A 25,476-nucleotide genomic window follows, 5' to 3' on the forward strand; every position below is an offset into this window, starting at 1 on the left:
ATGAACCTAGCTAGGTAAACAACGTGTAAAATCACGTCACATAACTTAGCTAACGTTCAATAGTAGCTAGCTAATATTTGGCTCTAACTAGCAAAGCAAACAGCTCTGGGATAAGAATAATAACGTCAGCTAGAGAGCCAGCCAGCTAATGTTAGCTAGCTCGCTAACAGTACACTTCAGCTTGAAATGAAACCACGATGCAGCTCCACTACATGATACATTTAAAGGCAATGAAAATGCTCGATGCACTTAATAATTAAGCCGGTGACTGATGTGGTAAACTCCTCAATGCCATTGGATGAATCCCGGAACATATTCCAGTCTGTGCTAGCGAAACAGTCCTGTAGCTTAGCATCCGCTTCATTGAACCACTTTCGTATTGAGCGCCTCACTGGTACTTCCCGTTTGAGTTTTTGCTTGTAAGCAGGAATTAGGAGGATGAAGTTATGATCAGATTTGCCAAAGGGAGGGTGGGGAAGAGCTTTGTATGCATTTGTGTCTGGTCTGGAGTTTTGTCGCCTCTGGTTGCACAGGTGACATGCTGGTAAGAATTTGGTTAAATGATTTCAGTTTCACTGCATTGAAATCACCAGCTACTAGGAGTGCTGCCTCTGGATGATCCTTTTCTTGTTTTCTGAAGCCCTCTACAGCTTGTTTGAGTGTGGTCTTAAAGCCAGCATCGGATTGTGATGGTAAATAGACAGCTAGAAAAAATATAGATGAAAACTATTTTGGTAAGTAGTGTGGTCTGCAGCTCATCATTACGTATTCTAACTAAAACCGATACACTTCCTTAACATTAGAAATCACCAGCTGTTGTTAACAAAGAGACACACCCCTAACCTTACCCGACGCTGCCGTACGGTCTTGACGATGAATAGAAAAACCAGCTAGCTGTATATGATCCATGTCCTTGTTCAGCCATGACTCTGAGAAACAGGATATTCAAGTTTTTCAGGGCCCGTCGATAGGATAGTCTCAAGCGAAGCTCATCCTGTTTCTTCTCCAATGACTGTACATTCGCCAAAAGAACGGAGGTTAGGGGCTGTTTATTTGCATGCCAACGTAGTTTCATTAGTATGCCTGCCCCTTCTGCGTAAAATGGCACTCTTGTCGCTAAAAGGTAAAAGCAGTGGTCGAATTTGTACTAGTCCATTTTCAACATGTTCATTCAGTGTTTATGGGTACTCGACCGTAGTGTACTGTATGGCCTGGTTTGTTGTGGGAGTGCCATATAGCCCCACTGTGATCTAACCTGGTTAATCAGGACTTAATACTGTTCTGACAACATCATCATCTGTTTACAGTATCATCACTCAGATTTGGGTTGCAGAGTTAGTATTGGATCCATAAAGGTTTGTATCCTGCAGTGAGCTCCTCTCCAATCCATGTCCTCTTCTTCCACATTCATGGAGGTTGGTTAGTCGATGTGATGTATTGACCCTGAGACGTATCAACCACCAGTCTTATTTGTTGAAGTGTGACCAGTGTCGGGGAAGATACTCTGAAAATATAGTTTACCAAGATACCAATTACTTTATACTGGAAGAAGTTAAGCTACACTAAAGTTACCCTTAAGAAATTCAGTATATATTGTGCTTAAGTAAAGTTACCTTGAAAAAGAAGTTCACTACGTCCAAACTACTTAGTGAAAAAATACAAATTGCAAAAACAGATCACTCTGTAGTCATATGTTAACATAAGTGTAATGTATCCTATTAAACACAAAAATGGTGTTTCAAAGCTTAGGCAGGTCTGAAGGCGAAAAAGAAAGGAACTGAATAAAACATTTAAAAGTGGTGTGCCGTACACCACTGCATGGCAAAGAACGTTATTAACTACTGAAAACACTACCAAGATTTGAATTGAGTTCAACTACCACCAAGCTACTGCAAAATGTAGTTTAATTACAAGTTAAATTACATGTTGTTCACTACTCCCTAACACTGAGTGTGACCTAGTGGACACAAGCCTGGTTGCCGTCTCTGCTGAGCTAGTCTTCTTAGCTAACATTCCACTCCTTGAGTGGTGAGGAGTTTTGGCAAATGACAGGAGAGGGATGGAGTGGAATGTTAGCTAAGAAGACTGCTACCCAGACTAAGTGGACAATGCATATCTCAGGGATATGACATCATCTGATAGCATTTTCATTGCCTTTCAAGACAGACCAAAACCCCAGTTCAATCAACTGCTGATAAAGGGAAGCTTCCTGCACAGTGGGTTCACTAAGAATGTTCACACTGTATCACAGGTATTGACTGTAAATCTAACCTACCAAAAGCAAGCTGATTCCCTCTCACGGATATTGTCTTCATTGGACATGATCTGTACCCAAGTTTCTTTTATATAAAAGCTTACAGTGGGGGAAAAAAGTATTTGATCCCCTGCTGATTTTGTTCGTTTGCCCACTTACAAAGAAATGAAGAGTCTATAATTTTAATGGTAGGTTTATATGAACAGTGAGAGACAGAATAACAACAAAAAAATCCAGAAAAACGCATGTCAAAAATGTTATAAAATGATTAGCATTTTAATGAGGGAAATAAGTATTTGACCCCTTTGCAAAACATGACTTAGTACTTGGTGGCAAAACCCTTGTTGGCAATCACAGAGGTCAGACGTTTCTTGTAGTTTACCACCAGGTTTGCACACATCTCAGGAGGGATTTTGTCCTACTCCTCTTTGCAGATCTTCTCCAAGTCATTAAGGTTTCGAGGCTGACGTTTGGCAACTCGAACCTTCAGCTCCCTCCACAGATTTTCTATGGAATTAAGGTCTGGAGACTGGCTAGGCCACTCCAGGACCTTAATGTGCTTCTTCTTGAGCCACTCCTTTGTTGCCTTGGCCATGTGTTTTGGGTCATTGTCATGCTGGAATACCCATCCACGACCCATTTTCAATGCCCTGGCTGAGGGAAGGAGGTTCTCACCCAAGATTTGACGGTACATGGCCCTGTCAAATGATGCGGTGAAGTTGTCCTGTCCCCTTAGCAGAAAAACACCCCCAAAGCATAATGTTTCCACCTCCATGTTTGACGGTGGAGATGGTGTTCTTGGCAGAATTCCTCCTCTAAACACGGCGAGTTGAGTTGATGCCAAAGAGCTCCATTTTGGTCTCATCTGACCACAACACTTTCACCCAGTTGTCCTCTGAATCATTCAGATGTTCATTGGCAAACTTCAGACGGGCATGTATATGTATTCTTGAGCAGGGGGACCTTGCGGGCGTTGCAGGATTTCAGTCCTTCACGGCGTAGTGTGTTACCAATTGTTTTCTTGGTGACTATGGTCCCAGCTGCCTTGAGATCATTGACAAGATCCTCCCGTGTGGTTCTGGGCTGATTGCTCACCGTTCTCATGATCATTGCAACTCCACGAGGTGAGATCTTGCATGGAGCCCCAGGCCGAGGGAGATTGACAGTTCTTTTGTGTTTCTTCCATTTGCGAATAATCGCACCAACTGTTGTCACCTTCTCACCAAGCTGCTTGGCGATGGTCTTGTTGCCCATTCCAGCCTTGTGTAGGTCTACAATCTTGTCCCTGACATCCTTGGAGAGCTCTTTGGTCTTGGTCATGGTGGAGAGTTTGGAATCTGATTGATTGATTGCTTCTTCACTCCCTTTAAGAGTGTGCTCCTAATCTCAGCTCGTTACCTGTATAAAAGACACCTGGGAGCCAGACATCTTTCTGATTGAGAGGGGGTCAAATACTTATTTCCCTCATTAAAATGCAAATCAATTTATAACATTTTTCACATGCGTTTTTCGGGATATTTTTGTTGTTATTCTGTCTCTCACTGTTCAAATAAACCTACCATTAAAATTATAGACTGATCATTTCTTTGTCAGTGGGCAAACGTATAAAATCAGCAGGGGATGAAATACTTTTTTCCCCCACTGTAAGTCCGAGTCTGCCTCATTTTTCAGGTGCAGGGCAGAGAATTTAGGTACAGGTTGAGCGAGAAGAGGACTGTGAGACCTGCAGCAGTGTTTTAATGTGTCTAGAGGAGGTAGTGTGGTTATACATATAGCTAAAGGGACTTCAAATGGACTAGAGGATGATGGTAAGACTTTCCTGGGGACATACACAACTGTGTGTTTCTGTCTCTACACAGCACTAGCTTTCAACTTATTGTGACCTTTTCTGAGCTCTTGTCAAATATATGAGGGATTCTGGTGTAGAAAAAAACGTATTCGGGGATGTGATCAGCACAACAATGAAACTAGGACGTACTGTAGGGGGGATGGTTTGGTGTGGGTTTGGGGCAGTTTCACACACACAAGGACCTCTGCTCTCCTGAGGATCAAAGTCAGTCAGTCAAGGCTTTGACCAGTCCACTTCCGCTCAGGTCAGCATTCATCTCACAGCCTATTGGACAGGAGAGAACAGCGAATCAGAGCATGGCAAGGGAACGAGGGGAAAGTGAAACGGACAGACATTTCACCTGCCGTCCACTCCTGTTCCTCCTTTCCTCCCTCTTCTCGGTCTCCTTGTTGCTAAGTCAGAGATAAGACTAATACCTTATAACAGTCAGCGGTTTCTCAAATGGAGGGTCAGGACCCAATGGTGAGTTGCTGCTCATTCCCATTTGCGGCTGATTCCTTTTGGGTCACAGCTTTAGACTTGGGTCTCTGGGTTTTGTTTACTCACAATAACACCTTCCCGAAGGTGACATTTAGAGAGAGAGAGAGGGAGAAGGATAGCGAGACAGTGAGAGGAGAGGGGCCCCTGTGTCTCTGTGCTCAGTAGGAATCAGATATTCAGTGGCGCTCTCTCTGCTGTGTGCCATGACATTATAGGAGTGGAGCTGTGATGGAGCTCAGGGCCAGTCTCAAATCTCTGGGCCATGTGTGACAGACACACTAAAACTACTGCTGCTAGAGAGAGGAGGGGAGAGGAGTGAAGGAGGGGAGGGGAGAGGAGTGAAGGAGAGGAGTTAAGGAGGGGAGAGAAGAGTGAAGGGGAGGAGAGGTTAGGGAGTAAAGGAGAGGGGTTGAGAGGGCGTGAAGGAGGAGCGATAGGTTCTTTCCACAAGAGAAACTGACCCCAGCATTTGAGTTGACACGCTCTGCTCACCACAAGCTAATTTTCACCTTTCCTCTCTCCCTCCCTCCCTCCACACCTCCCCACGTCCCTCTCTCCTGCCATTTGGAAAAAGAGTGCAGTGGAAATTGCTCCCCTGGAACCTGTGATATTTTTTAATGACACGTCAGGGCCAATTGTCACAGGGCTGACACTCTCTCTGAGAGGAGGGAGAAAAACACCAAACGCTGGGGGCTGTATGTATGTGTGTGTGTGCACACACTGCACTGGCATGTTGACGGGGGCTGAGTAAATAATATGCAATTTTCCTTCTGGAGTGAGGAAACAGAAACAGGTGGCTGGACATCGCTGAGAGCCAGAGATGGATAGAGAGTGTTTGAGCATTAATAATGGGTTTGTGTAAGACTCACACGAGAGCGAGAACAAGACAGAGAGCGAGAGAACAAGACAGACGGCGAGACGGACGGAGGGACAGGCGGAGGGACAGGCGGAGGGACGAGCGGAAGCGACGGACAGAGAGGCGGAAGCGACGGACAGAGAGGCGGAAGCGACGGACAGAGAGGCGGAAGCGACGGACAGAGAGGCGGAAGCGACGGACAGAGAGGCGGAAGCGACGGACAGAGAGGCGGAAGCGACGGGCACAGAGAGGCGGAAGCGACGGGCACAGAGAGGCGGAAGCGACGGGCACAGAGAGACCCGGACACACAGAGAGACCCGGACACACAGAGAGACCCGGACACACAGAGAGACCCGGACACACAGGAGAGACCGGAGACACAGGAGAGACCGGAGACACAGGAGAGACCGGAGACACAGGAGAGACCGGAGAGACCGGCACAGAGAGACCGGAGAGACCGAAGAGACGGGCACAGAGAGACTGGCACAGAGAGACCGGAGAGACCGAAGAGACGGGCACGGAGAGACCGGATAGACGGGCACGGAGAGACCGGATAGACGGGCACGGAGAGACCGGATAGACGGGCACGGAGAGACCGGAGAGACGGGCACGGAGAGACCGGAGAGACGGGCACGGAGAGACCGGAGAGACGGGCACGGAGAGACCGGAATGTGACATTTAATGGTGGATTTGGTAGATTTAAAGAGCCAGTCATTCACTACACTCTGGGAAAAGAGTTCACACATCAAAAAAATAACAACGTGCATCTGACGTTTGCCATTGCGGAACCCACCAAGTTTTTTTTAAATGAACGGAGGGAAAGTTATTACATGTTATATTAATAGTGTTAGAGTATATTTCTCTTAGTGAAGGTCTTTAAAATGTGTTTTCAGCAGGTATAGAGAAGAACCAAAAAGATGAATTATCCCAATCTGTTTCCTAAGACATTGCATGTTATATAAACGTTGGAGCACGAAAGACTGTCCTTCACCACAAAATAAGTGTAGACAGACTCTTTCCTTGCGGTTTAGCAACCGTCTGTAGTGCGTGTTCACCAAACATACATTGTGCTTTAACAAAGAACTCTCCTTACAAAGCCAGATCAACACAGAACACACCCGGAAGGCCTCTGTCTACATGGATTAACAGGAAAAAGGCTGATTTGGGAGGGGTGAGCTAGCTAGCGTGTTATTGAGTGAAGTCATGCTGAAACTGCCCCTCAGAGCAAAATAGCTGTGTGTGTGTGTGTGTGTGTGTGTGTGTGTGTGTGTGTGTGTGTGTGTGTGTGTGTGTGTGTGTGTGTGTGTGTGTGTGTGTGTGTGTGTGTGTGTGTGTGTGTGTGTGTGTGTACCTACCTGTAGATAGCCGTGGTCGTGTCCTCGGCGTCTCAACTTCTGAGCACAGCAGCCTGCTTCTTCCATATCCTCAATCCCGCCACCTCTCCTCATCCCTAAATCACACACACACCTGAGGGAGAACACAACACACACACACACCATTGCGTGAGCCTAGCCCTATTAAGGTTTGTTGGTCCAGGTGAATGAGTTTGTTAGCGCTCTGAGGCTAAGCATGGCTACGCGCTCTAGTAAACTCCAACCCCACAGCCGACACACAGTCTACACCACAGGAGGTTGGTAGCACCTTAATTGGGGGAGGATGGGCTCGTGGTAAAGGCTGGAGTGGAATTTGTGAAATGGTATCACATTCTTCAAACCTATGGTTTGCAGGTTTTTGATGCCATTCCATTCTCTCTGTTCCGGCCGTTATGAGCCGTCTTCCCCTCAGCAACCTCCGTCGGTTTACACACACGTACTTTGAACTCGCAGTCTGTCTTTTGTTCATCCCTCTCTTCTTTCGGTTCTTTCTTTAGGGGGATTGCTGTATTTGTGAGTGTGTGTGTGTCAGTCACATTATACGGTCCTTTTTTCACTGAGAGCTGTTTGGTCTTTTTAGTGACAGACAGTGAATAAATATGAGCATGCAGGTATCATTTGTATATAAAAACTGCATGGTGCCACACACACACACAGTTGTAAGTTGTAAATGGGCTGCGTTTCAGCGTGAGGCAGGGATAATCTATCTAGTATTGTGTCTGAGATCTGTCAGACTACAGGTGAGATCTAGCCAGGAGGACGACACACACACACACACACACACACACACACACACACACACACACACACACACACACACACACACACACACACACACACACACAAATTAATAATGTCCACCCTGTGTTTCCCTCCCTACTACTCTCAGTGGGGACTGACTGAGTGTGTGTGTGTGTGTGTGTGCGTGTGATATACATATATTCTTTAGATACAGAATATTATATTGTTCAGATGTATGTGGGTATGGAACGCATTGGCGTGTGGCTTTCCACATTTAATGAGTGCCTCTGCTCGTGTGAGCGAGCAAGTGAGCGAGCGAGCAAGCGAGCGAGCGAGAGACCCTTCTTGTTCACAGCTGTTCTATAGTCACACAGCGCTGCTGTGAGTCACTTAGATGATTGAATACACCTCTGTCACACATCACTCTGCACTTAGACACTGTACTCAGCCTGCACTTAGACAGAGAGAGACAGCCAAACACAGAAACTATGTCAGGCTTGACCCAGGATGGAGGGCGGTAGGGATGATCTATAAGCGGTATTAATACACAATATAAATATAATACGCCTTGTGTGGCTTTAAATGTGAAGCTAGAAGTATGATACTCATTTGCATATCGATATATTCATGAGAGAGAGAGAGAGAGAGAGGCAGCGAGAGATGGAGAGACGTGTTTGTTTGATCAAGTAAAGAGTATACTGTGTGTTTTGTGTTTGTGCGGGAGAGAGACCCATAGTCCCGTCTCTATACTGTGTTAACTGCGGGCACACAAACCAAATGTCAACAACACACTCTCCTCTCTTTCCCTTCTCCTCCTCCTCTCCTCTCCTGTGTACTCCTCTTTCTCTTCTTCTCCTCTCCTCCTCTTCTCCTTTCCTCATCCTCCTCTCCTACTTACTCCTCTATTCTTCTCCTCTCTTTCTCTTCTTCTCTTCTCCTCTCCTCTTCTCCTTTCCTCCTCTCCTACATACTCCTCTTTCTCTTCTCCTCTCCTCCTCTTCTCCTTTCCTCATCCTCCTCTCCATCTTACTCCTCTATTCTTTCCCGTCTTCTCCTCTCCTCTTTCCCTTCCTCTCCTCTCTGGTAAGATCAGTTGAAGACAATAGAGCCAGATGTCAGAGAGATGCTAAGGCAGGCTGTACGATCCTTCCAGAGTGGTCATAACGCTGAGCTAGAGGTCAATGGCTCAAATTCTTTGTACTGCGGTGTCTACGGACATTGTCGTCTCGGGTTGTTTACAACGTTTAGCTCTGACAGAGACAAGAGTCCCATGGGGGTTCTGGACGTCTCTCACACACACGCATGCACACACACACACACACATTGCACACTCTAGTCACTACTACAACCTATGTCAGAGCAGACCACCTGTCTCCACCACCAAATGCACACACAAAAGTATACACACACACACATACACACACACACGTGTTCTGACTTAGAGCCAGCTGTAGAGATCTCTGTCAACCTCTCTTTCTCTCTCTCTCTCTCTCTCTCTCCAACCTTACCCTGACACAGCTGATCCCAAAGTTTACTGCAAATGTTCTTCCTTCCTTCAAATGAGATATTTTCTTTCCCCCATTCCTTTAGATATTACATGATTTGCACAGTAAAGACGGTTTATAATGAGTCGTGTGTGTTTATATTTGCCACTGTGGTGTTGTCTGAGACAGACATGAAAGTGGTTGTCTGTGGCATCACAGTCTGTGTGATTTACTCTCATTTCTGGGTTTGTTTTTTTGTTGCTAATCTAACGCTTCTTTGAGGCTTCCAGGAATTCTTCATCTTTACTGCTGTAGACTAATTTGTGTAGTCTACACATAGTAAATTGTCATGTCTTTCTCTATCTCCTTCCCTCTGCTTTATACGCCATTCCCCTTTCTCTTGCTCCTGGCCCATCTCCCTCCCTCCCTACACCCTCCTCTCCTCTCCTCCTCCCTTCCCCTCCCTCTATCTTTGCCCCCTCTTTCTCCCGCAGCATGTATCAGAGTTATTAGCAGTGGTGCGTCTTCCCTTCATCCACCCGTCCTACCTGCTGAACGTTGTGGACAACGAGGAGTTAATAAAGACGTCGGAGGCGTGTCGAGACCTGGTCAACGAGGCCAAGAGGTATCACATGTTACCTCACGCCAGACAGGAGATGCAGACACCTAGGACACGACCACGGCTATCTGCAGGTAGGTGTACACCAGGGATGGGCAACTGACGGGCTCCTCGGATCAGTAGTTCCACTTTTTTAATAATATATATTTCTTAGTTAGAATAGTAGAATACACAGCTGCAATTTTGAAATTTGTTTTTGCATCAGCAGTTTTTCTATTATGTCAGTCACTGATAGTCACTCAATTAGCCCATGTCAGCTATTTTATTTTAAATTAGTCTAGCAGCCAGCTATCTAAACTTAGTAATCATGGTCGAATTACCGGCTGAGGGGCCCCCATTTTGATTTTGTTCGTCTCACTCAAATATCATATTAAAAACTTTAAACATTTCTCTTCACCCTATGGCAAGATTTTTTGAATTGCAGGAAATTAGCTGTAAAACAGCACATTTTCCTCTCCGCCCCATGGCAAAATGAGTAGAATTGCATGAAATGAGTTATAAAATTGCTAAATATTCTCTCCGCCCCATGGCAAAATGTGTAGAATTGCAGCCAACTTGCTTTAAATCTGCAACTCTCTCTCTCTTTGATACATGAGCCTTAGGCTATAGCCTGAACCTATTCCTTTTTCTTTTGTTAGACACTCCTTCACTATCTTGTGTCTAGCTGATTAAAAAAACGTAGCCTATATTCCCTTCTGTATCTCCTTTTGATAGGCTATGCATATAGGCTACGCTTTCATCATTTTATGCATGGCTTTCTCCGGATCAGACAACGGATGTAACGGAGTTCCATCTCAAAAAGTTGTTTGAATAGCCTAAAAACGTAAAGGTAGCCAGGGGACTAATAATGAGAGAGAACAAGCAATATCAATTGCCTGTAAAAAAGAAATAAATGTTATGACAAGTTTAATCAAAGCTTATTTAGAAAGAAATGATCCATACAGGCTGGGAAAATCCCTCCATACGAGGTTGAAATTAAACCAAATGGCCAATAACCTATCATAAAGATTAGATGACTGGCTTTTAAGACAAGTTAAAGTTGAACAGTAGCTTTTTCCCAAAAATATTCTAGCCTAAGGTGTTGTCCTGAAGTTGTCGCTTTCAATAAGCAGAGGCTACTCTCAATCACAGCTTTATGAGAGATAGAACAAACAATACTCTTTGTTTTCTATTATTTTATGAGGCAAATAAAGCAATTATCCAGATCTGGAAAGGGGAGACAGTTTCTGTCCACTCCATTAAGTATAACCTAACTGTCCACTCCATTAAGTATAACCTAACTGTCCACTCCATTAAGTATAACCTAACTGTCCACTCCATTAAGTATAACCTAACTGTCCACTCCATTAAGTATAACCTAACTGTCCACTCCATTAAGTATAACCTAACTGTCCACTCCATTAAGTATAACCTAACTGTCCACTCCATTAAGTATAACCTAACTGTCCACTCCATTAAGTATAACCTAACTGTCCACTCCATTAAGTATAACCTAACTGTCCACTCCATTAAGTATAACCTAACTGTCCACTCCATTAAGTATAACCTAACTGTCCACTCCATTAAGTATAACCTAACTGTCCACTCCATTAAGTATAACCTAACTGTTCACTCCATTAAGTATAACCTAACTGTCCACTCCATTAAGTATAACCTAACTGTCCACTCCATTAAGTATAACCTAACTGTCCACTCCATTAAGTATAACCTAACTGTTCACTCCATTAAGTATAACCTAACTCACTATGTACGGTAAGACCGTTCATCATCAGATTGTTACTGCTTCATCATGTGCGCGCCACACTTACACACACACACACTCAAACGCATTCCCTGCTGAAGCTCCCCCACCAGAAAGAAATATTAGAAAAGATTTGCCTGCACTTAGCCTCTGCCCAGGCTTTCAACAACATATTTTGTCATGATTCATCCAGGTGTAGTATTCAATTTCGTGCTGTAGCCCAACGGTCGTTTTAGGTGAGTTTTTAATTTTGTTTTGGTTGGCCAGTAGGGGGCAATGCCATCGTATATCGCAATGTTTTATGGGTACATAATCAAGAGAGGACAAAGGTTGACATTGCCTAACCCTAACCCACACACATGGTCACACATGGGCTTTCACATGCATGCCAGGATATGCAATGTAGAAGGCACAATGAAGCAATGACAGAAATGCATATTTGGGGCAGGAGAAGAAAGAGATAACAAAAGTATGCCATTTACATCCGATGAAATACTTTGGATCGCATGAATAAACAATATTGGTGTCCAAAACCATCAGTAGTTTTCCAGTAATGTCAAAATGAAACAAAAGAAGAGTTTGCGTTGTGTGTGAGCCAAGCACAGACCCTGCTATTATGAAAGCTTTGGATGGCCAACCATAACAGTGTCCCTGGGATGTCTGGGCTGAGGCACTCCGGGTGCTTTTACAGTAGGCCCAATACATCTCCAAGTGCCTCCTGAACACCAGCTGCTTTCAGAACAGTCCAGGCATTTACAGTCACTTATTCCTATTATTATTCTGTAACAAGAAGTTCACTTCCAACCAGCCATTCACTCTCCAACCGTTCAGGCTGTCCAATTCAGTTTGTTTACATCATTAAAGCAGATATTTATGGGAATAAGTAGCCCTGGACAGACAGTTCTTTTGTTCGTTAGATTTTCCTGCCACTCGGCCAAGTCTTTTTCTGGTACCCCCCCTCAATAAAAAGCTGTCTAATTAGTGTGTGTGTACGAAATTTATTAGAGCTTAGCACAAACATAACACATTTTCTGCTTGGTAGGATTAAGGTAATTGCTAAACAAATGTCACTTTATGGTGTGGACAGTTTACGAACCTGGCTTCCCTGTTCTGCTCAAGGTGCGCGTGCGCACACACACTCTCTCATTGGTAAACAAGCAATGGTGGTATTTGAATAGTTTGTGTTTAATTGTTTTATTGCAGAGGGGGGTAGTGGTTTTAGGGAAGTAAGGCTCTCGAAAAGACATTCCAAAAAAAATACTTTTGTATAATTCATTATGATATCAAGGTTTATTTTCAGTCTCTCTCTCATCTGAGGTCAAACCTCTCTATTCAGGGTTGTAGTCAGGCTTGGCCCCTGGTTAGTGTGTGACTGATTGAGTGTGGTGTTAGTCTGGCCATCTGGTCCTCTTGTTGACTGGCTCTGAGATGCACAGCGGGGCTGAGTCAGAGGGACACGGAGGCTGGGAGAGGCTGCTCATAGAGAAAGTTCAGTTAATCCTAATGGTGACCAGCAGTGACCTGTGTCAGGAGGAGGGAGGGAGAGAGGGAGGATGAGATAGTGGATGGGAGAGAAAGAGAAATTGAGGTGTGTGTGTGTGTGTGTGTGTGTGTGTGTGTGTGTGTGTGTGTGTGTGTGTGTGTGTGTGTGTGTGTGTGTGTGTGTGTGTGTGTGTGTGTGTGTGTGTGTGTGTGTGTGAGAGAGAGCCTGAAAGCTGGGGCACCACCTGAGCTTGGAAGATAAGTCTCTCAAGCGGAGAGAAAAAAAAGGGAAACGGCGTGATGTCATCCGTGAAACACTGCTTTCCCAGTGCACTCAATCTGTGTTTGTGTGTGTCCGTACGTAGACCTATCTCCCTGCCAGCCAACTCTGGTGTCACAGCAGGAGACACAGTTCACCAGAACACCATACTCTCCCATATCCTCCTCCTCTACTCCCCCTCTGTTACTTCTCATCCTCTACCTCTTCAACATCCTCTTCCATCTCCTTCTCTCTCTCCTCCTCCTGTCCCTCTCTTGTCCACGTCAGGCCACATCACTATCCTATCACGGTGACGATTTCTCTCCACCTGCTATAGACAGCAAGATTTCACAGGTTGACTTGAGTATTCAAAAGTTGTCCGGGAGTGGGGGTTAAGTTTGGGCATTAATTCCGACTAGTTAAAGCCAGACTCAGTAAGTCAAATTCAGCTACGTCAGTTTGTTTATTAATGTATTTTGTCGGGCTGACATATCTACTTTTTTGTAAACAATCCCATGCAAGCTGTCATAACGTGCTAGGCTGCCTGAGAGTTCTCAAGCGGCCGCTGGGCCAGCCACCCTTTGATCCATTTCAGCCAGTATTAAGCATGTAGGCTACTGTATTATAAAAAATAAAAAAAATGTTCAAGCCAAGTCAGCTATGAACGTTAACAGTAGTAAAATGTCATTCTAATTTACATAGCTAGACAACAATACTGTGGTGCAACGATAGCGCCGATAACTGCAGTGCAAACACTGTCAACCCTGAGCAACTAGCTAGCCTATGTTGAATTATAAATTAAATTTGCCTGAAAAAGGTTGCAATAGTAAACACAACATCCAAGAGGAAAATAATTATCCAGCTAACAACTCCATAAAGTTTGCAAGTAAGGGCACAGACATTTATTTGGCTGTATAGTACCGGTACGCACATTTAGCAATGCGTGTGTGGATCTACCAGCCGTTTGCTAGCCAGCTAAATTTGCTAGCTAGCTAATTCAGATCTATTGCCAATTATTTGCATTTCTGATGCCTTTCTTTCCCCTAATGTGTAAACAACAAAAAAACAAACATGGCATCAGATCTTTTTACTTCCGATTTATACCACCTCCATATGGCTGGGTTTCGACATGCAGCTCAATTCTTATCGTTTTTCTACTCATTGGTCTTTTGACCAATCAGATCAGATCTTTTCACATCAGATCTTTTTCACAACTGATCTGATTGGTCAAAAGCAGCCAGGTCATCCGTGATATAAATCAGTATTCGACGTCCGTCCATGTATGAGGACGTCGGGAGATGGTGTGAAAACCCGGCCACTGTTACCTTGAAGTAGGTTTGGGTTTTGCTTGGGCATTATGGACGGGGAGCATCCGCCTCTGGTGCAAAAGGTTGCATGTTCGAATCCAGCGATAAACAGTCGTTTTTGAGATTTTGAGCATAGCCCAAACCTTAACCGTTATCTTAACCATTCAGAGTTAATACCTAATGCCTGAACTTAACCATAACCTTACATTCAGAGTTAATGCCTAAACTTAACCTTAAAAATGTTGAAATTTGACGTTTGGAACAACTTAAAAATGGATGAACGTCTAATTCTGATGTGAGAGCTAGTTGGTCGAAAGACCAACTAATGAAATAAATATCAAAATTGGGCTCCTTGTCTAAACGCAGCCCAAGTGGATCTCAATCCCGACCCTCCATATGCGGCCTCTGTCTGGATGCTCAGATCTTTTCTTTTTTTATTGCTCTGTTCTGCCCTTACCATGACAACCACCCCAAAATTGTAATCAACACTGACAGGAAATGAGCACGGTATCTGTGTGCTACTTCAGAGGCTACATCAGTGTGAATGCACTAATCTGATATGGGTCACATGTAAAACTGAGTGTGGACGGTCAGGAAAAAGTGATTTGATATTGAAAGAAAAACAGATTTGGGTTCTTAGGGTGGTTGTGTAAACACAGCCTAAAACTCATAATGAACCATTCACACATCACTCCGGTAACTCTCCTAGCTACTAATTGGCTAATTAGAGACAATATACTGTATGCAAAGTGATTATCTGTCATTAGGTATTCTGAGGAACTCAGGGATTACATTGTGAATTTGCGAAGTTTACACCCATAGATGAACGATGCCTTCGGAATGTTTTCAGACCCCTTGAATTTTTCCACATTTTGTTACGTTAGCGTTATTCTAAATTTGATTAAATCTTTTTTTTCACTTTGTCATTATGGGGTATGGTGTGTAGATTGCTGAGGATGTTTTTATTTTTTATTTAATCCATTTTAGAATAAGGCTGTATTGTAACAAAATGTGGAAAAAGCCAAGGGGTCTGAGTACTTTCCGAAGGCACTGCATTTAGTCTTATTTTCTGATCCCTCTGTCTCCTGCATGTTAATAAGGATCTGTTACTGAGACGAGACGTAAACCACAGTCAGTTTTTTGACATCAATGAACAGTAGTGCTGAGCGATTAGTGCTTTTTGAGGTTGATTCGGTTTTGGTTCGGACACACGAACACGTCAAACCCCTTCCTCACAGCAGCTATGCTCAGCGCAGCCAGCCCGAGAAAGGAAAATCTAGAGCAAGGCCAAACCGTTAACTTAGCTCAGCCAAGTGTTACTAGCACTCAGACAAATGAGCTGTAATGACTGCGGGACGTGTACCCCCACTCTATACACACACACACACACACACACACACACACACATAACACATACATACATACATACATACATACATACATACATACATACATACATACATACATACATACATACATACATACATACATACATACATACATACATATTTGGGTGCTTGGGCCCAGCTATATACACATACTTTAATATATACCGGCTAAAGCAGGGGGACGGTCTGAAATGAGATTCTCATCTCTGTGACCATTTGCACTTTCTGTATACTAATATAAAATTCACGAGCCACAAGCCCAGAATCTACAAAATAAATGATTAAACCACACACAGATACTGTACACAGCACCAGCGAGAGAGGAGAGCTAACAAACCGCATTGCAGCAGGTCTGAACTGGTCAAGCGCTGACTTTTATCATGGTTTAGACTCGCATACAGTAGCTCCAGTCATAAGTATGCAGTCAAATGCTGTGTTTGGTTGGAGAGGCCAGCGGCTGCTTTGAACTGTGGTAGACAGGTAAGCAATCAACTTTCAAAGAAGAATCTGTAGTCAAATACAGTCATCTTCAAATGCAATGAAATGAATCGGTGAATATAACCCAAGGATGTCCAACCCTCCGCCTGGAGAGCTATTGGGTCTGCAGGCTTTTGCTCCAGCCCTGCTCTAACACACCTGATTCAGTTCATCAGCTGCTCTACAGGGCTTTGGTGTTAGAGCAGGGCTGGAGCAAAAGCCTGCAGACCCAGTAGCTGTCCAGGAGGACGGTAACCTGAAGCATTAATAGTCATGGTGTAAAAATACACTTAGTAAAGTGAGTGGCCTGCAGGCCTAGGGTAGTGAAGATATTGGGAAGACTATATAAAGATGTTAAAGTCAGACTCTGATTTTAACGCACACGCACACTCTTGAAGCCCTACATTTGGAGTGGTGACATCATCATCTTATTCACACTTCTTGTCCCCCTCGGCCCTCTGGGGAAGAGACTGAAGAGACAGAGGCACCACTGAGACAGAAATGAGAACTACACACACACACACACACACACACACACATACGCACACAACCGATTCACACTAGACTCCTACACGGGAGCACAGAGATCATAAGATGATATTTCATACTATTCGCTTCTGTCTGTCGGCTTATCGTCTGAAGCACCACCTCCACTCCAGCCATTCATTTGGGAGATAGGACTTGGGTGAAATGTGTGAATTTGGAAGCCAATTATAGGGTTTGTTATTTTGGGTAGTTGCGAGCATATGCATGGGTATTTATGTGTGCGCGTGCGTGCGTGCTGGTGTCCAGCTCCTAGTTTGAGTGATTATTCAGGCTGGTTTGTTTTAAAGATCCAATGTAGCGTGATATTACTCTGTGCTACGGTCTGAAAAGGGAAGCGGTACGGTCCGCGCCGCTTGAGAATGGCTGAGAGACACACACTATGCCGACGCTTCGGAAATGCCTTCAGCATATCATAATCATATCTCATCTCTTGCAACGTGGAAAGATATAGGAGAGCCTAGAATAGAACATAAAGGTGGAGACATTGATGTTTCTGGGTCTTATTGCTGAAAGTTTGAACAAATGTATCGTTTTCACATCATACATTTAAATGTTACTGTAGCTAGTATGTCCTCTGACCGCTGGCCTAAATATGGGGATTGAATTTCAACCCCCTGGCTGTCGGCATGACGACATAGCTTTCTGACCACTGACCAGAGGATCAAGTACCGGCTGGCTGATTTGGCTCAGTTTCTTCCAAGAGCTAGATTATGCAGTGTACAGAACACACACATGCAAACACCAAATCCACACATGCAATGATTTTCACATAACCAGGCTGGAGGAATATTGTATGAGGTTGAAGCTGCTGTAAAGTCTTGGGTAGGTTAAACGGTCACATTTAGTGTGTGTGTGTGTGTGTGTGTGTGTGTGTGTGTGTGTCACCTGCTAGTGCTGAGTCCCTGTCGCATTGTGTCTTTCAAGGGCTGGCTAGAGCCCCCTCACAGTAGGCCACAAATGCATATACACACACACACACCCTGAGAATACCCTAAGAGCACACACTTACATAGACTCAAACACGCTCCCTGATTCTTTGCCAGAATACCCTCACAGCAGGGGCCACACACACACACACACACATACAGTGTATCCGAGGCCCCTGGCCTCCTGATCCTCACCATACCAAATGACCTCCCTGGGAGAAAGAGCATAAGGTTAGGAGAAAGGAGGAGGAGGAGAAGGATTGAGAGGGCTGAGAGAAAAAGGGGAGAGTGGGGCTTAGTGACAGACCCCACAGATCCCCAGGACAGCAGCACAATTAGACCCAACCAAATCATGAGAAAACAAAAAGAGAATTACTTGACATATTGGAATGTGTCAAGTAATTTGGCCCTAAACAGAGAGTTCATGGTGGCAGAATATCTGATCACTGTGACTGGCCAAAACTTAAGGAAAGCTTTGACTATGTACAGACTCAGTGAGCGTGGCCTTGCTATTGAGAAAGGCCGCCGTAGGCAGACCTGGATCTCAAGAGAAGACAGGCTATGTGCACACTGCCCACAAAATGAGGTGGAAACTGAGCTGCACTTCATAACCTCCTGCCAAATGTATGACCATATTAGAGACACATATTTCACTCAGATTACACAAATCCACAAAGAATTCGAAAACAAACCCAATTTTGATAAACCACAGTGTGCCATCACAACAGCAAGATTTGTGACCTGTTGCCACAAGAAAAGGGCAACCAGTGAAGAACAAACACCATTGTAAATACAACCCATATTTATGTTTATTTATTTTCCTTTTTGTACTTGAACTATTAGCACATAATATGACATTTGAAATGTCTTTATTCTTTTGTAACTTTTGTGAGTGTAATGTTTCATGTAAATTTATATTCTTTATTTCACTTTTGTTTAGTATCTACTTCGCTTGCTTTGCCAATGTTAACATGTGTTTCTCATGCCAATAAAGCCCTTAAATTGAATTGATATGAGAGAGATTGAGGGGAAAGAAAGAGGGTCGAAGCGGAAGAGGACGGGGCAATGGGAGAGATCAAGGTGAGATATACAGACAATGGCTAGAGAGAGCAAGGTTGAACTGTGGAGTAAATAAGGGAAGAGATAGAGATAAGAGGAGATAAAAAACAGAGGAAGCAGGCCTTAGAAGGGTTTAGCCGTAGGGGAAAAGAGGAGATAGCAGGGGCACAGCATGGGGCAGGGAGGAGAACAAGGAAAGACCGAGAAGGGTGGGTGTGTGTGTGTGTGTGTGTGTGTGTGTGTGTGTGTAGTGGTGGGAAGAGTACCAATTGTCATACTTGAGTAAAGATACAGTACCTTAATAGAAAATGAGTCAAGTAAAAGTGAAAGTCACCCAGTAAAATACATCTAGAGTAAAAGTCTAAAAGTATTTGGTTTTAAATATACTTAAGTATCAAAAGTAATTGTAATTTCTAAAATATACTTACAGTGCATTCGGAAAGTATTCAAACCAACAAGACTCTTCCTAAAGCTGGCCAGCCGGCCAAACTGAGCAATAGGGGAAGAAGGGCCTTGGTCAGGGAGGTGAACCCGATGGTCACTCTGACAGAGCTCCAGAGTTCCTGTGTGGAGATGGGAGAACCTTCCAGAAGGACAACCATCTCTGCAGCACTCCATCAATCAGGCCTTTATGGTAGAGTGGCCAGTCGGAAGCCACACTTCAGTAAAAGGCACATGACAGCCCGCTAAGAGTTTGCCAAAAGGCAACTAAAGGACTCTCAGACCTTGAGAAACAAGATTCTCTGGTCTGATGAAACCAAGATTGAACTCTTTGGCCTGAATGCCAAGCGTCACGTCTGGAGGAAACCTGGCACCATCCCTACGGTGAAGCATGGTGATGGCAGCGTAATGCTGTGGGGATGTTTTTCAGCGGCAGGGACTGGGACACTCCTCAGGATCGAGGGAACTGAGCAAAGTACAGTGAGATCCTTGATGAAAACCTGCTCCAGAGCTCTCAGAATCTTGTTTCTCATGGACTGCGAGTCCTTTTGGTGCCTTTTGGCAAACTCCAAGTGGAAGGTTCTCCCATCGGCTTCTTGCTCAGTTTGCCCAGGTGGCCAGCTATAGGAAGAGTCTTGGTGGTTCCAAACTTCTTTCATTTAAGAATGATGGAGGCCACTGTGTTTTCGAGGACCTTCAATGCTGCAGACATTTTTTGGTACCCTTCCCCAGATCTGTGCCTCAACACAATCCTGTCTCAGAGCTCTACGGACAACTTCTTTGATCTCATGGCTTGCTCTGACATGCACTGTCAACTGTGACTGACCTTCTATAGACAGGTGTGTGCCTTTCCAAATCATGTCCAATCAATTGAATTTACCACAGGTGGACTCCAATCAAGTTGTGGAAACATCTCAAGAATGATCCTTGGAAACAGGATACACAGGAAGGGGTCATGAAAACATTCAGAATGCACTGTACATAGGCTTTCTAGGGCAGACCAGGGCTTTTGGCACCGCTAGGTTGCTACGCAGTAGCCGACTAACAGAGCTTGTGACTTCGCGCTCCAGACCGGACTCTGGGGGGTCTGGAGTAGGGTTGCAAAGAATTTTGGTAACTTTCAAGGAACATTTGTAATTTTACCAGATGACATCTAGTGGCCTTCTTGGGTACTTCTGATTATCACCGTTGTCTGTAATTATCTCTGGCCTTCTGTGTGGCCTTATCATATGTACCATTAAAACAACTATGATTTTAACATACACAGAATGATAAAGCTGTAAAACATTATCCTAAATATAAATCCTAAACTTAGTGAATACCATTGGGGTTTAATATAATAGAATGCCATAGATTACCGATAAATTTGGTCAATTACCGGTAGCTTTTCAACCATAGATGGGAGCAGAGAGACGAGCGGTGTGCGTGGTTGTGTGTGTGTGTCCTGCCGATGCTACTGTGTGCTCAGCAGGTGGGCAGCTCACCTCTCAGAGTTCCCGCCCCCTGCCTCTCCCTTTCCTCTCATGGTCACGACACAGGAAATAAACCACAGGCTGTCAGCATCTCAGTTATCCCTCTATCTTTCCATCCCTCGCTCCATCCACCCTTCTCCCCCGATGTCGTTTCAGCAGCCGACAGACAGCCGCCCCTGTGTGTGGGTCTGTTGTCAAGGAGAGTGCACTGTCTCACAACACTCGGAAGACGTTTTAGCCACACATGGATAGATGGAGAGAGAGGGCAAGAGCAAGAGATTTTTTTTCACCTCCCTAACGAGCTGAGAAGCGTCTGTCAGTTTGACCTCAGGGAGCAGGGGTCAAGAGGCTACCGGCCAGATGTCATGTTCACTAGCAAAAACATTCTGCAACGGAAAAACTAAAACGAGAGTTGCTTGTCTTGGCAATTATCCCCCTGTCCCTGGTGTATGCATGAACCTTCAGGTTGTTATGTGGTAAATTCTATCATATAACATAAACACATATGTTCAACCAATACATGATGTATGTCCCATTATGTGTCAAGATGGTTGGCATTTACCTCAGAGCAGAGAACTACACCATCCGCTGAATGTATGATCTAAACACATGTTCACTCAATACGTACAGTATGTTTCATATAGTACATGTACTGTAGACGTACCTGGTTGGCATTTACCTCAGGACTGAGAATCACCCATTCAGCAATACTGTAAAAGCACTATATCAGCTGGATGTACAGTATGCCTGCAAATAGTACCTTGTGGGTGTGCTGTTGTCACTCTGAATACCTCAGAAGTACACTCAGCATTAAATCTATTTTTACACTGCTCTCATCTCATCCCCCTACACAGAAGATATGTTGTCACTATTTCCCCGCTTTAAAAATCAGCCAGTGTTCTTTCGACCACAACTTTTTTTTGTAGTCACAATGGCAACACATATTCATAGTATTTGGTAAAGCTCTCATACAGGTGTGGCCCATTTGCAATTCAACTGCTCTTGTAATCCTTGAAAGAAGAAGCAGTGCATTTCTCCAGCCATCCTATCCCAGTGTAAGCGGTATGTCATTGATATATGATACATGATAGGCCTGTGCCTGAGCCAGCATTTACTTCTCCTCATCCCACTAAAGCCTTCTGTGCTGCTTTATCTTTTTCCTCCTCTTTCCTCCTCTCTTTTTTATCAAAACCAAAAGCACTCGGTGCTCTCACAGCCCTGGAGAAAGACGGGTAAAGAGAAAAGAGAAAGAGCAGCTTTAGGGAAAAAAAGATGACAGGGAGGGAAAGATGGTAAAGGAGCGGTGGACAGAGGTTGTCAGGGGAACAAGGGAGGAGAGGAGAAGGTTTGGAGTATTGATCCAGGAAAATGAGCCAGCGGTTAGAATCCTAGCAATGGAATTTCTGAGGAATGTATCTCTTTCCTTCTCTCTCTCTTTCCTTCTCTCTGGCTCTCCCGATCTCTCCCTTGCACTCTCGGTCTCTCTCCTCTCCTCTCGCTCTCATTGTCTACCTGCTGTTGAGGGCTAAGAGGCCTGGAGAAACACGTGGTGTTTTTGTACAGCGTATGACAAGACACACACGCCCGCACACACACAAACTACATCGTCTGCCAACAGTAGAGTGTGTGTGGAGATGAGATGCTGGTAGTGTGCTGAACACATGGTTGAGCACTGAACATGAAGAGAATACTTATACTCACATAGATCTCACTGATCAAAATACACAGTTACACACACACACAGGTTAATGGATGTGCTGCACTGAATGCCCACTCCTTGAGATGAGACCCAGAATTCAAATGCTGTTTATAGTGCTGCTGTTCTTGAATACCCACACATTGATTTAGCATATTGATTTAGTAAAGGATTGAGGGCATGCTGTGAGTTTCACTAGCACCGAGAGAGAAGTGCTATCTATGGGAATGGAGAAGAGAGGAGGCCAGAGAGGAGAGGGAAAGCAAGCTGGATAAATAAGTGTGGAGAGAGAGAGGTGTTATTTGTGGTAATGGAGAGAGAGAGAGAGAGAGAGGGATGGAGATAGGGGTGTTATCTGTGGAAATGGATAGAGGGAGAAAGAGAGGAGAGCCTCGCGTGTCCAGCCTTCCAAAATCCTGTCTCTTATGCCGGGTGTACACTACACGATTTTGGCCAGGATTTAGCTGTCCCAGACAAGTTATTGAGATCGGAGACAAAATCCCCATGTCGTTGCTTACTTGGGGTGCGCGGCCATCACTGACGCTCGTTTAATGTGAGCGGGTCAAAGACGCAATCTAAGGGCTACCAAGCTGTCTGGATAGTTTCAAACAGGTTCGATTTTTATCGATACAAAATCGGCAATGCTCTTGTAGTGTGAGATGTGCAACGACAACTTTTGAGAACGGTGGTCAGCAATAGCTAGTGGGATGACATTGTTTTGCATCACCCAGAATGTGTAGACTCTCGAGCAGGAGCGATGGCTACTACTAGTATGCGTTTGTACTTGCCTACAACCTATGCCGAAGTGTCAAATCGGTACAGCTCTGAAGTTGACGATTCAAAATGTTGGCTAGATATTTGAACTCTGTATGGCAAGCGTGAACATCTGACTAAACGTTTATGGGGGCTGCTATGAGCCACAGCTCGTAGCTACTACATTACACCGTATCACATCGCGAGACAGCACGGTATGGGGAACGGAAGATGGCGGAAACTGAGGTTTTGTTTGAAACTGCTTGTGAGTCGAGTGAAGCGAATAGTACAGAAAGTGAGAATGAGTGGGTTACATTGGCGAAGAAAGAGGGAAATGAGAAGTAAAGCTATGTTATAAAATAGGAAACCACTAGACTCGTTTTCGGTCGGAGTCAGGGTTATGGATCAATGCTACTTGGGAAATCCGTTTATCGTCTCCAGGAAAATCTGGAATGTCACACGATTTTTTTGTGTGTGTCTGCGGAGCAGAAGGAGCGTGTTTTAAAATATCAGAGTGGAATTTTTCCTGCAGGGATTTTTTGTAGCAGGGTACCTATCAAAGGGGTTATTTCTGGGGTGGCGCATATAACTGAAGACATCGATTGAGTGGTCGGTGCACGTCGACTGACCTGTATGGTGGATGGAGAAAATAAGTTCACTTCATCCATGCTTACTGTTCTTTGATGAAGGAGTCTCTCCCTTCTCATATAAAGTTAGGATTCATGAAATACCCTGTAAGAGCTTTTGTGCACAAGACCCTAAAGTGTCATAAATGTAAAATATTGTGTCAAGTGTGTGCAGAAGGGAATAATATTGTAGGCCAGATGAAGGGAAATGCTGCAACTGTGGAGGTGAACATGGGCCTGAATTCCTGGAGTGCCCTGTTAGGGTGAAGGAGAATGAGATGGCAAGAGTAAGGAGTGTGCAGCGTGGAGGCTGTGAGAAGATTGGAAGGAATGAGTGGCGGGGAAGGAGCAATGGTAGTAGAGCCACCACGACCAGTGAAGGTTTCTCATCATCTGAGGGATAGTGAAATGCTACATGTTAAAAAGGTGGACTTTGTATTATTCATTGCAATGGTCATAAACTGTACAGCACAAGCGGAGAAGAAATGTATATGAAAATTGGAATCATTGTGAATGGCACAGACATTTTTTGTGGTCTTTGATTTCACAGCCGAGGCTGTGTAGGGATGTATTTTGGAGTGGACTGTGATTAAAGAAGTCTGTTTTTTTGTTTAAAAAAAGAAGAAAAAAAATTGTGTTTTATTTTGTATGTCGTTTTCCCCCGTTTCCGGAAAGTTTTTTTGTTTGTTTCTCCGTCCAAATGTGGGCAATAATGTACCATTAACATTGGATGCCAACAGCCTTAAACCCCATCGAAGAAGAAGACAGAGTGAAGAATCTTGTAGTGTGTGTGTGTGCCACATCGTTTAGAGTGCGCACCACTACATTGGCAACACCAACGAACCAAAAAATGACAGGAAAGATGGTTGTTTAATGTGAGAGGCTCAGCGATGTTAGGATTTTGAAAGGCGTGTTGTGTCTACCGGGTTTACGTGAGAAACCTGAGCTTTTCAGGCAACCATAACCCATTTGAGAAACAATGTGCCTCTGAGCTGTCATGTGGGACATTTCTCTCCATTTTTCCCGACTCAAATGGACTAATTGTTTGTCACAAACATTGCTTGAACCTAACTATCCTATCGCTGTATAAGTAGCGCATATTTTTGCACATGAACTTCCAACTTAGGCTCAACTGTTGCTGCTCTAAACGGCTGGGTCCTCTATCTTAACAGAAACTCACTCACAAAATAAATCTGCTCGCCGTATGGTACTGCAAACACAGTTTATCTTTGTCTCGTCCCTCCTCCCATCCATCCATCCCCCTTCTTTCCCTCCCCTCTCCCACACCTCACTCCTCTCTTCTCTCTCCCCCTCCCTACCTCTAGGTGTGGCGGAGGTGATAGTGTTAATCGGTGGGCGCCAGGCCATCGGTATGAACCAGCGATCTCTGACTGCCGTGACGTGTTTTAACCCTCAGAACAGTAAGTGGTACCCACTGGCCAGCCTGCCCTTCTACGACAGAGAGTTATTCAGCGTCATCTCAGCAGGGGACAACATCTACCTATCAGGTAGGCTAATGATGGGGATTGCAGCAAACACATCCATGCATGCATGGACACACAAACACACACATTCTCACATAATGTTAACATTGATATTCTTCAGATTATTTTAGATCTGTATTCCTCCAGAGGTCTATCTGTTCTG

At 44.4% G+C, this 25,476-nt stretch overlaps 1 protein-coding gene across 4 annotated transcripts in view; it reads left to right on the forward strand.

Moving 5' to 3' along the window:
• Nucleotides 1-25,476, forward strand: part of LOC106571749 (kelch-like protein 29) — a 323,412-nt gene that overhangs the window by 249,270 nt on the left and 48,666 nt on the right. For all 4 annotated transcript variants that reach the window (XM_014145163.2, XM_014145162.2, XM_014145161.2 and 1 more), the window contains 2 exons: nt 9,532-9,730; nt 25,155-25,337. In XM_014145163.2, coding sequence (XP_014000638.2) covers nt 9,532-9,730; nt 25,155-25,337 — 382 coding nt within the window. The remainder of the gene's footprint in view (nt 1-9,531; nt 9,731-25,154; nt 25,338-25,476) is intronic.

Source organism: Salmo salar, chromosome ssa15 (assembly GCF_905237065.1).
Source record: "Salmo salar chromosome ssa15, Ssal_v3.1, whole genome shotgun sequence".
NCBI lineage: Eukaryota > Metazoa > Chordata > Actinopteri > Salmoniformes > Salmonidae > Salmo > Salmo salar.